The sequence below is a fragment of the Myotis yumanensis genome, unplaced genomic scaffold (assembly GCF_028538775.1).
Source record: "Myotis yumanensis isolate MYYU_CA2020_CCGP unplaced genomic scaffold, mMyoYum1.0.hap1 SCAF_9, whole genome shotgun sequence".
Lineage (NCBI taxonomy): Eukaryota > Metazoa > Chordata > Mammalia > Chiroptera > Vespertilionidae > Myotis > Myotis yumanensis.
The window spans coordinates 63,848,747-63,859,898 of record NW_027223760.1 but is presented as its reverse complement, the minus strand read 5'-3'; the positions used below and the strand labels follow the sequence as shown (position 1 = coordinate 63,859,898).

Genomic DNA, 11,152 nt, shown 5'->3' with positions numbered 1-11,152 from the left:
CTGCTTACGGGGAAGGCGTGACGTGGCCCCCAAGAGCCCCCTTTTCCTGTGCCAGCAGAGAGTGCGATAAGGAGTGCCCAGGTACCTGGCGAGTCAGCTCCTGCCCAGGCTTTATGAAGTTCATTCGGGCCTCAGAAGGGGGGCTCTTTTGAGTCCCAGCCAGCACCCCACCAGCCTGCTTCTCTTAAACTCCTTCCAGGACTGGCCAGCTTGGCTGGAGGCGTGGGAGCCCTGGAGAACGGGGCACACACATGTCTCTCTCCACCTCACAGTCTCTGGAGAAGGAAGAGTGGCTACTGGTGCCGAGTGAGGAACAGTCTGTACACATGCGTGTGAATGTGTGGTCAGGGTGCACTTGAGTGTGTGTCGGTGTGGGTGCGATGGGTCATTCTGAGTGTGAGTGTGTGAAACTGCCCGCCGACACTGTGGACAAGGAAGGGGAAGGAGCTCCTAAATGCCGTCCAAGCTTCCTAGTGCAGTGTCCTGGGACTCAGGAGCCAGGCGCATCCGCAACCGCCCAGCCACTGTTTCCCTGGAAAGAGCCAAATCGCCAAGCTCTGGAGGCGGAAAGCGCTCGTGTCCATGAAAGACGCGTAGATGCCTGAAAAGAAAACAGCGCCCGCGGCCCCAAGAAACGCCCTGCCTGCACTGTGCCTCGCTACGCTCCCGTCCCCAGACCCCGCAGGTTTACCGGACCTGTCCCCACCGCCTCAGGTCGCAACCCAGCAGCGCGCCCCTGTCCCTTCCCAATCTTACACGGCTCCGAGCCCCTGGGATCAGGGAAAGGAAGGGGAGCGGCGGGGAGGCCGCCCTTCCCTCTCTACTGCACCGCCCGCCCGCGGCGCCGGCCTCTCCCCTGGGTGAACGGTGCCCGGCCTCTGGCGCTGGGGACCTCGCGGGCGGCGGCGGGGACCGCGGGTGCGCCGCGCAGGGCCAGGGCCGGAGCCGCCCGCTTTGCATACGCCGTGGGCGGAGCGGAGGGGGGCGGGCCAATGGGCGGCCGCCTGGCGCGACCCCGCGGGGCGCGATCCGCCCCCCTCGCTCGGGCCCCGGCCCCGCGCGGCGCGCTCTTCACTTCTTGGGGGCTTTTTAAAACAGCGCCACTGGGGTCTTCTCCATGCGGCTCGGGCTATGACAGCCTCCGTGCTCCTCCACCCCCGCTGGATCGAGCCCACCGTCATGTTTCTCTACGACAACGGCGGCGGCCTCGTGGCCGACGAGCTCAACAAGAACATGGAAGGGGCGGCGGCGGCGGCGGCGGCAGCGGCGGCGGCGGCAGCAGCCGGGGCCGGGGGCGGGGGCTTCCCCCACCCGGCAGCCGCGGCCGCGGGGGGCAACTTCTCGGTGGCGGCGGCGGCGGCGGCGGCTGCCGCCGCCGCGGCCAACCAGTGCCGCAACCTGATGGCGCACCCGGCGCCCTTGGCACCCGGCGCCGCGGCCGCCTACAGCAGCGCGCCCGGGGAGGCGCCCCCGTCGGCCGCCGCCGCAGCCGCCGCCGCCGCCGCCGCTGCTGCAGCGGCCGCGGCAGCCTCGTCCTCGGGAGGGCCCGGCCCGGCGGGCCCGGCGGGAGCCGAGGCGGCCAAGCAGTGCAGTCCCTGCTCAGCGGCGGCGCAGAGCTCGTCGGGGCCCGCGGCGCTGCCCTACGGCTATTTCGGCAGCGGCTACTACCCGTGCGCCCGCATGGGCCCGCACCCCAACGCCATCAAGTCGTGCGCGCAGCCCGCCTCGGCCGCCGCCGCCTTCGCGGACAAGTACATGGATACCGCCGGCCCGGCGGCCGAGGAGTTCAGCTCCCGCGCTAAGGAGTTCGCCTTCTACCACCAGGGTTACGCGCCCGGGCCTTACCACCACCACCAGCCCGTGCCTGGCTACCTGGATATGCCGGTGGTGCCTGGCCTCGGGGGGCCCGGCGAGTCTCGCCACGAACCCCTGGGTCTTCCCATGGAAAGCTACCAGCCCTGGGCGCTGCCCAACGGCTGGAACGGCCAAATGTACTGCCCCAAAGAGCAGGCGCAGCCTCCCCACCTCTGGAAGTCCACTCTGCCCGGTAAATGGCGCCCCCCCTTCTCAGCTCTGGTCCTCCGGCTGGGCTGCAGCTTCTCCTCCGCTTGCTCCCGGGCCACCCTGGGACCCCGTTGCTGTCTCTCCCTGACCTGCCCTTGCGGCGGCGCTGCACCCTGGGGAGCCCGACCCCGCTGACTGGCGCTGCGCGTACCGCCCTAGAGCCCGGCTGGCTCCTGGCTCTCCCTGGGTGACGGAAGGGTGGAATAACTTATTGGGACCCAGGCTGGTTTCCTTCTCCCTTTGTGCCCCGCCCTCCCCAGCCCTTGACAGCGACTTAAAGCTGGGAAATTGACCTGGGAACGGTTTACTAAATTGCCCATATTCCATTCTCTCAGAAAGGGCTTCATTGTAGAAGCATCAAGTGTTAGGGGTTGGGGAATACAGAGAGGAGCTAGGCGTCGAACTGCTGTCCCCGTAGCCCAGTGCTAAGGTGTGGGCCTGTAGGCCAGGCTATCAAGGGAACCCTGGTGCGCTGCTGGCCTGGCTGGGACGGTCATTGGAGTCCTGGGTAATTCCATTTCAGTGCAGAACTAATCACTCTCCCCACTGACCCTCCAGGTTTGGGCAAAAGGCTGGATTTTGCAGTGCGTGGCAAAGCGTAGCCCCGTGCTCCAACGCGGAGAGCTCAGATCAAGCTGTCCCCTGTGTTCCCTGTGTAACTTGCCTTCTCCCTGTCTTTCAGACGTGGTCTCTCATCCCTCAGACGCCAGCTCCTACAGGCGGGGGAGGAAGAAGCGCGTCCCTTACACCAAGGTGCAATTAAAAGAACTCGAACGGGAATACGCTACAAACAAATTCATTACCAAGGACAAACGGAGGCGTATATCGGCCACCACGAATCTCTCTGAGCGGCAGGTTACAATCTGGTTCCAGAACAGGAGGGTCAAAGAGAAAAAAGTCATCAACAAACTGAAGACCACTAGTTAATGGATTAAAAGCGGAGAAGGAAGGCAACTTGAAGAGAACGCTTCGGAACTCATTGCTTTACCCAGATCATGATTATAATGCTTAATAATAATTGAAGAATGGGAAAGAGAAAGAGAACACTGGCATTTCGCTTTCCTGAGGGGGGAATCTCTTTCTCCTTGGTGGAATCAACTATTTTAAAACTTTAAGCAATGGTAAAGACTGCCAGTTCTTCCGCCAACCCCACCAGACCATTAAATGACAAACTCTGGTGTCAAATGTCAACCCCCAAATATGCATTTTCAGATAAGTTACGCATTTACTGAAATCCTGTAAGTATTTATGTGACCGTTATATTTTAGGACGTTATGTTATACGGTAATAATCCAAAAACTGGTTACAAAAGCAAGAGGCTGTTGTAAACATCTGCTTGTCCTTCACCATCGCCATCCCCTTTGCATGTTAAGTGACGGCTCAGGTAAATCTCAGTTGAAACCCTACCATTGTTGTATATTCTGCAGAACACGTCATGTATAGATTTAGAGGGGGAAAGAGAAGAAGGTACTGAAGTAATGATTGTGGACTATTTTCTATGAAGGGAGATAGGGAGAGAAAGCTCCTCCAAGGATCGTTTGTCTTGGTAGTCATACAACCAGCTTTGAGTCTTTGAGGCTGTAAGGGAACCCCAAGTTTGGAATGTCCTTCTGATAATAATTTTTATTTGCTTATAACAAGCATATTTTGTAGCATTTGGAGTATGTTTTCTGCCCTGATATAATTTACTTTCCAAAGGATTTGATCTCATTTTTTAAAAATATTCAAAACATCAGACAATTCACAGAATTCACTTTATGTCAGATCTCGAGATCTAAGAGGTGCCACCCTAACATGGTGGACTTTGTTTTAAATATAATTAATTTTCTTTTTCATTTAAATTGCTGTTTCCCAATATTTATTAAAGATATTGCGGAAGAAATGATTTTTCTTTTTTGGAAAACTTGGAATGAAAATCCATTACCCTGAAACATTTAGATGTTTACATTCTATATTGTGATTTGTTAAGGGATTCATATTTTTCCTTGTTTATTGTGTTATGAGACCGCATTAGAAAGTTTAGGAATTCATCTTCACAGCACACTTTTAATCAAGCAGTTATTTCAGTCAGCACAGTCATTTGTTCATATTCACTATAAAATGCTATCTTGTAAATAAAGGCATTCAGCACACTGTGAAAATGTATTTGTGCACCTGCTTTCCAAATATTTCAACTAAAAATAATAATTAAAAAAAAACCTTAGACCTGTAGATAGTGCTATAGTGGTGTTAATTATGTTAATAAAGTAGTCACTGCCATTAAAATCTGAAGGAAATACTCATTATTTTCCCATGGTAAACGTGCGCTGCACAGAAAGAAAAGGAGCAGGTTTGTCCTACACAAACCAAGGACCATTCTTTTCTATTTAGCTCCCCCCTCCTTACAAATTTTTTAAGCAAAGGGAGAAATCCCTCATAACTAAAATCCTAAAATTTTAGAAAAGTGCTTCAAAAAAGGTTAAAATGCCATGGATTCTGAAAAGGAGAAAAAAGAAAGGAGGAAGAGATAGTATAAATTCTCAGGCTCCCTGCAGAAAATGAAAACCAGTTGTTTAGTATCAGCGATACCAAGCTGTCGTATTTTAAAATCTGCTGTTGGGTCTGCATGCGTCTGAGAGGGCAGGTTTTGATATTTGTTGAAATGACAGGACTAGGAAAGGCCTTAAACCTTGACCTTGACGAAAAAAGACAATTTGTGACCTTGACTTTTGACAGCTCATGAATTGGCCTCGGCTGGATTAGTAGATCAAGGGCGCCACCTCGCGTTGACAAGCTTCCTTGTAATTCTTCAGCTTCAAGGGAATCAAAAGGTCTTACCTTCTTGACTCCTTAGAGATTTAGTGCTCATTTCTTTGGCTCCAGATGGAGCAAATTTGAATATATGTAAGTTATACATGTGTCTGTACATATGTGAATATAGATCATATATGTGTATACATATATGCTGACCAGTGCTTGTGTGTGCTTGTATATATATATATTTGTAGAATCTGTACAGATATAGTGTCATTAATTACTGATGACCTGAGATGTTGTAATTTAAGGTAATTTCTAGAGTTGAGGTGCAAAATGTACTTTACATGATGAAGTTTGCTCCTTTCCTTTAATGGCTAAGTTCAAGTTGTCTTCATAGTGACTTGCTCTGTGTCAGACTTCTGCAGATCTCCTTTAAAGCTGTACATTTTTGTTACAATCTAAGAGGTGTTCTTAAATAACCATTATTTCCCGGGCCTCACCCTCCAAGGTGGTCTACCATCCTAATTACAGCTATAGGGGAGACTATACAGCAAATAAAAAGGTTCAGATGCCTCACTAACTCTAGAGTTCTAGAGTTACATTTCAGAGATTCAAAGAAACCCACCTCTTAAGAGGTCAGTATGGAGAGCTTAAAGATTTCATGTCTACAAAATGACCATAATACAGATGCAGAAGGAGAGTCATCCTGGATAGCTCAGAGCTGAGTGCTGCTCCTGGGAGGTGGGCAATCTTATATTGATGTTTGCGGAGCTGCCATTTGATTTGTGGAAGAAATATATACATTTAATAGGAACAGCCACCATCAAAACTATAATAATAATAAGTACTATATTTACTACTTCTGACCCCCAACAACACATCGGGGCTGTGGTTAGAGTAATAAATAATACATATGTATGTTTATATATTTACTATACACAGAGGGTAACGTGTTTTTGTGGAACCCATGCTATGCACATATGTACTGCAATGTTAGTGGAACCAGGAGCCTTCTGATGCAGAATTTTGAGTTGAGGTTAATTTTATTTTTATGTTAGAGGAAAGCCATTGTGACCAGAAGAACTATATTCATCATTTTATGGAAAATAATATTGGTTGGTTTCAAACCTGATGGAAACCTCTCCAACCGGAAGACGTACAGCTTGTTTATAGATGGAGAATTAGAGAATCTCTAAAGTTGTCCTCAAAAAGAGCATGGTCTTAAAACACACATACAAAAAGGCCTTGTGAAGTGCAACCAAATTTTGCTGCCCTGGGGACTCTACTTGTGGAAACAAATGAAAACGATGCTTCGGATCCACCTCCCCAAGTTTTGTGCCACGGAACTCCATTTCTGAATGAGCTGCCATCATTCCGAAGTCACAACTTTCGCCCCAAACGTTTAAAGTGGCGGGAAATCCTCCTCAAAACTGGATCAAACTGTGTGTTTACGAATAGCTCCAAAGGGGACTCTCCTGTTGACGGGGATATTTTTCTTTAGATGTAAGAAATACTAGGAGCCTCAGGCCTAGGAAGGAGGCCAACAGTAGCTCTGCAGCGGGATACCGCCCCTTTCCCAGCCATCGCCACTGCAGGAACTCTGGGTAAAGTAGTCATTTTTTTCCCCTCTCTCTCTCTCTCTCTCTCTCTCTCTCTCTCTCTGCAGCTTTTGAAACTAATGACAGAAGATATTTCAGAGTTGTTTTTTTTATTACCCTCTCTTCATTCTAAAATGGTTGTTGATAATGTTGATCTTACCTAACTCCCCTCTTGTTTAAAATTCCCCTGGATCTACCAGACAACCTGAAGTAAGCCTGGATTATGATGGCTCCCTAATGCCCCCAAATCAATTAGTCTAAACCTTTAGGGAGAGAAAAAAAAAAAAAAGCCATTCAGGGGGATGCCACCATATAGGGAAAATAAGGCCAGCCCCTGGGATAGTGCTGTTGAAGCTGACTTGAGTATACTTGTTTAAAGGGAAACTCTCCGCATAAGACATTGTAAATATGCAAACGCCAGGACACCGTTTTCATTTATGAAGCCAGCAAAGATTTTAAATCCTGTAATGGCCTGTCATGTTGCCATTAAAAAAATTGTACATATGGAATTCAGGGGGTAAAAAACTCCTACTTTTCCCATCTGCTCTTAATGCTGTCAAATTTATTAAGGTGTTTTAAGTGGATGATTGTAAAATGTCACTTTTCATTTCACTACTATTAATGCCTGACGCAGAGCTGAAGCCATGCATTTAAATTGTGTGAGTTGTTTTTTGAGAGAAAAAAATTTTAAGAAAGAATTTTTAAGAAATTTTTAACCTAGTTGAAATGTTTTCTTAAAAATTACGGGGCAGTGCAATCCCGCTGAGGGTGATAGTGCGGTGCGCGGGCAGGGACAGTGATTTCACCGTGTAATCTGCACCGCTTACACCCTGCTGAGTGTGTTTGGGGAAGATGCGGCCTCTCCCGTCCTCTCTGCGGATTCTTGGGATGCGAGGCTGGAGGCTCAGAACGGAGACGGAGGCTCCCCGGGGCTGCTCAGCTGCAGCCTCGGTGGGCTCAGGGGCGCCCCTTCGGAGGTGCGGGCCTCTGTGGAGGAGACGGCGGGGGCTCGCTGATCTACGCGCGTTCCTTTAAAGCTGATCGAATGCGTGTCAGCAGCCCGAGACCCGAAGAATCAGAGAAAGGCGCAGCGAGTTGCTCCCATGCCATTTTCTATGTGCGAAAAGGTAGCGCCATCCGAGAGGCCTGCTGCGCTTTCTGCCTCGGGCGTGGGACAGGCACCCCATCATACGTTTTCATCAGCGGGGCCGCCGGTGAATAACAGGCGACTTCGTTCTTTATGAAAATACCCACTTTTCTGGTCGGGCTGCCTCCGTCCTCGCGCATCTGCCCACCGCCCACGAAGGCCGGGGCGCTGTTTGCTATTTTTAATTGGATTTTCAAGGGAAGAAAACAGACGCCGGCCCAGAAAAATGTCTCGGTCAACGCAGGCAAGGCCTGGCCACAGCCGATTTCATTTCTGCACGGCCCCGTCGCCGCCGAAGAGCGGGGTCCACCAGGCACAACTGTGACCAGGGCGCCTCTGAGGCGGCCAAGCCTGGCGCGCGGCTGTGCGGCGGCGCGGGGCTTCCCGGGTGCGGGACGCAGACCCGCGGGCAAGCGCCGCCGCGGGCTCAGAGCGCGCCCCTCGGGGACAAGGTCGAGGCCGCAAACCCTCCACGCTGGTCCCTGAACCCTCTACTCAAAATGGAGGCTCAACCCCTGCAAAGCCGGCCTCGCGGGTGCGCCCAGGGACGCAGGCCGAGGCCCAGGCCCTGGACCCTCAGGCGCGCGCCGGCGGCCCCGGGGGCGCAGGGCACCCGCGCTGGGGAGTCGCCCCGCAGCTGCAGCTGACGTCACCGCCGCCCAGCGGCCCTTCGCGGGCCTCCCCGGGCTGATTTGATGAGGAGGAGCCGAGTGAAACGACTGTTTTGTGCGGGGGCACCCTTCTCCGCCCCGCCCTTCCCTCCCCGGAGAAGAATCGGGTATTTAATCTCTCCCGGCCTTCATTCCTGGCAGCGTGGAAGGTGGTTTGCCATGGGAAATAAAACTTGACAGGAGCATTTTCTCTCAAAGGGGTTCTGAGACGGGCTGAGAAGAAACCGTGTTTTTCTCTACCAAACACTTCCGTTTTCCGAGGAGCCGAGGGGTGGGGTGAGATCCGAGGGAGCGGGAGCGAGCTGGGCGCGCAGGCCCACGTCGTGGACGCGAGCGGCCAAATCCTGGCGCCCCGGCCGCCGCGGGTCTCCGCCTGGGCCCCGAGCAGCCCCCGGCCTTGCCGCGCCCCGCGCCCCGCGCCTCACCGACGCGCGCGCTCGGCCCGGCGCCGCCCACAGCCCGAGGCCAGGACCCCGCGCGCGCAAAGTTGGCACGACCTGGGGGCCGGTTGGCACCCACAGTAGTCCCTGGCGCTGGCTGAGGGCGGTCGGGGTCAAGCGAGAGAAGAGGGCGCTGGGGAGGGCCTTGCCTGCTGGGCTTTAACTCGGAGCCTTTGGCTTCGGGGAGTTGGGGACAGGACCTCTGCTGGGGGCTTTGTTCAGGCTGAGGGTCGGCGGACCCTGCACGAAATGGAGGGGGGAATAGGGGTGAGCGGTGCTGCCGGGGAGGATTGTCCAGGCTGCTATTGGGCGGGAGAAGCTGGAAACAGCCGAATCCCCCTCCCTTCAGCTCAAAGAGCGACCTCCCTGTCAGCAGCAAAGGTCAAGTCCTCCGCGCCATCGCCGCCTCCACGGTCAGGGCCGGTGGCAGCGGCGGCGGCCCCAGGAAGGCGCGGGATGCACACTTGGCCAGCGGCGGCAAGCAGGTTCGGATAGACCGGGCTCCAGGACAGGGGGGTGGGGGGGGCAGAAGTTCTTTCTCTCCATCCCCCCACCCCAGCCCTAAAAGTCCCCGCCGCCAGCGGTGGGGTGACCCGGGCTGTGCCACATGGAGTCCTGGAAGAGCAGGGTCCAGGAGGCCTAGCCCTGGTGAGAGGCAGCAGCGCCTGCAATTGCAAGGTGGAGAGACTGAACATGGCTGGATCCGGAGGGTTCTGAGTCCTTAACTCCCGTAAAATCAAGAAACAAGGGACGGGTAAGGCCATCAGGTCAACTGGGCCCAGAATAGGATGAGGGAGCAAGGACCCTGCTGGGAGCCTTTCTTGAGGTCCCTGAGTCCAGGCCGCCAACCTCAATGCATGGCAGGCCTTTCGTGAGACCTTTGATGCCCTTCCTCTTCTGCCTAAAATCTGGGCCAAGAAGTGAGGTGCATTTTGCCAAAGGTAAAAGCCCCTGATCCCGGGCCCCAAGAACCCCTTCACTGTGTTCTTGAGGTGCAAGCCCCTTCCCTCTGTCAGGGCCTGCTGGAAGCAGGTCACCACATCAGGCTCAGCGGTCCACAAACAGTGTAAGTTTGGACTGCCGCTGAGCTTGTTGCTCCAGGTGAATCAAAGATTTTTGTCTTTTTCCCCCCCACAGAAAGCAGGAAAGCTGGGTATTATCCCTAGGGCTGCATGGTGGAGCAGGGCCTTGAGGGGACACTAGCCACTGGAGAGATTGCCTGTGGATGGGTACCATCGCAGAACTGCCTTGCGGGCCATGTGGCAGAAACTCTTAGGGCAGGGTTGGACGGGACTGGGGCTCACCCTTCTCAAGTCTGGAATATGAACCATGCATTGTGGCTGAGTAGAAACAGAGGAGCTTGAGGAGCTGTCTCCTGGGGGCTACAACTGTGGGGACCAAGACCCCAGGGCCAGAGCTGACCTTCTGGTTGGGCCGTCCTCATTTGTCCCCTTTATTGCAGACACAAGCGGCTGGGGGAACCCGTTTGAACCGAAGCTCCAGGAAGAATGGAAGGCACACGCTGAGAACATGGGCTTTGCCCTTCAAAATCCCATCCATCCCATCCCATTTGTTCCCACTTGGTAGGGGGGATATCTCTAATGAGTACACAACCGTGAAAATAATAGTTTTTCTCAAAGAAAGTAGCCCTCTTCCTCCCATCAGTTTGGGTCCACTAAACTAAATAATAACCAGATTGTTTGGGTGACTAAGGCTTTCAGTTGAGTCCTATGCCCCACCCCTTAGAGGCCAGGAGAAGGATGTGGACTTCTTCAGATATTTAGGCACCTCTGATGATAGAATCTGTAGGTCAGAACCAACCAAAAGGTCAAGTTCAAGGCATTACCTGTCTCTGTTCTTTTGGGAAGGGTAGAGGAGCTTGTGGACAGGTGGGGTGCCTTGCCAAGCCTGAGGGATAAATTAACCCCTGCCCCCACCTAGCAATGACAGCAAGGAGTCTCCTGATATTTCATCTCAGCCTCAGCGCCGCCTTGGACAGCACCTGGAAATGATAGATTGGCTCTGATCTGCCAATTGACTGACCCATTTCCCAAGCTCACCAAGGAGGACAAACATACCTCCAGCCAGGATTCCTCCCACTGGGAAGGAGAGAGTTCTTGGTGGAGGCTTGGCCTCCTCGAACTGCCCCCCCCTTCCCCAAAGAATACTATGGCCATTTCACCCTGGGTCCTCCAGCTGGCTCTTGCACCTGAGTGCAGTATGGTCACGGGGTTGAAATAGTCTTCCGTATAGCTTTCTAGAAACAGGTGTGACATTTAAGGATAGAGGAAGGTAGAGGCTCAGACCAGCAAGAAGAAGAAGAAAAAAATTGGTGCTGCCCATAAGTGATCCACAGATAAATGATTGTAGATCTTGGGGAGAGAGTTTCTGTCTGTCAAGAGGGCCTGACTCCTCCCAGGCTGGCTGTCATCCAGGATTGCTGGGTCTAGAAAAGCAGTAGCTGGATCCTAAGAAGAGAAGGCAGAAGAGCTGGTA

At 53.2% G+C, this 11,152-nt stretch overlaps 1 protein-coding gene across 1 annotated transcript; it reads left to right on the top strand.

Moving 5' to 3' along the window:
- Positions 1–1,131: 1,131 nt before the first annotated feature.
- Positions 1,132–2,991, top strand: HOXA13 (homeobox A13). Its single transcript, XM_070425171.1, has 2 exons — positions 1,132–2,047; positions 2,747–2,991. The coding sequence occupies exons 1-2, from the start codon at positions 1,132–1,134 to the stop codon at positions 2,989–2,991; spliced, it is 1,161 nt and encodes a 386-aa protein (XP_070281272.1).
- Positions 2,992–11,152: the final 8,161 nt, after the last annotated feature.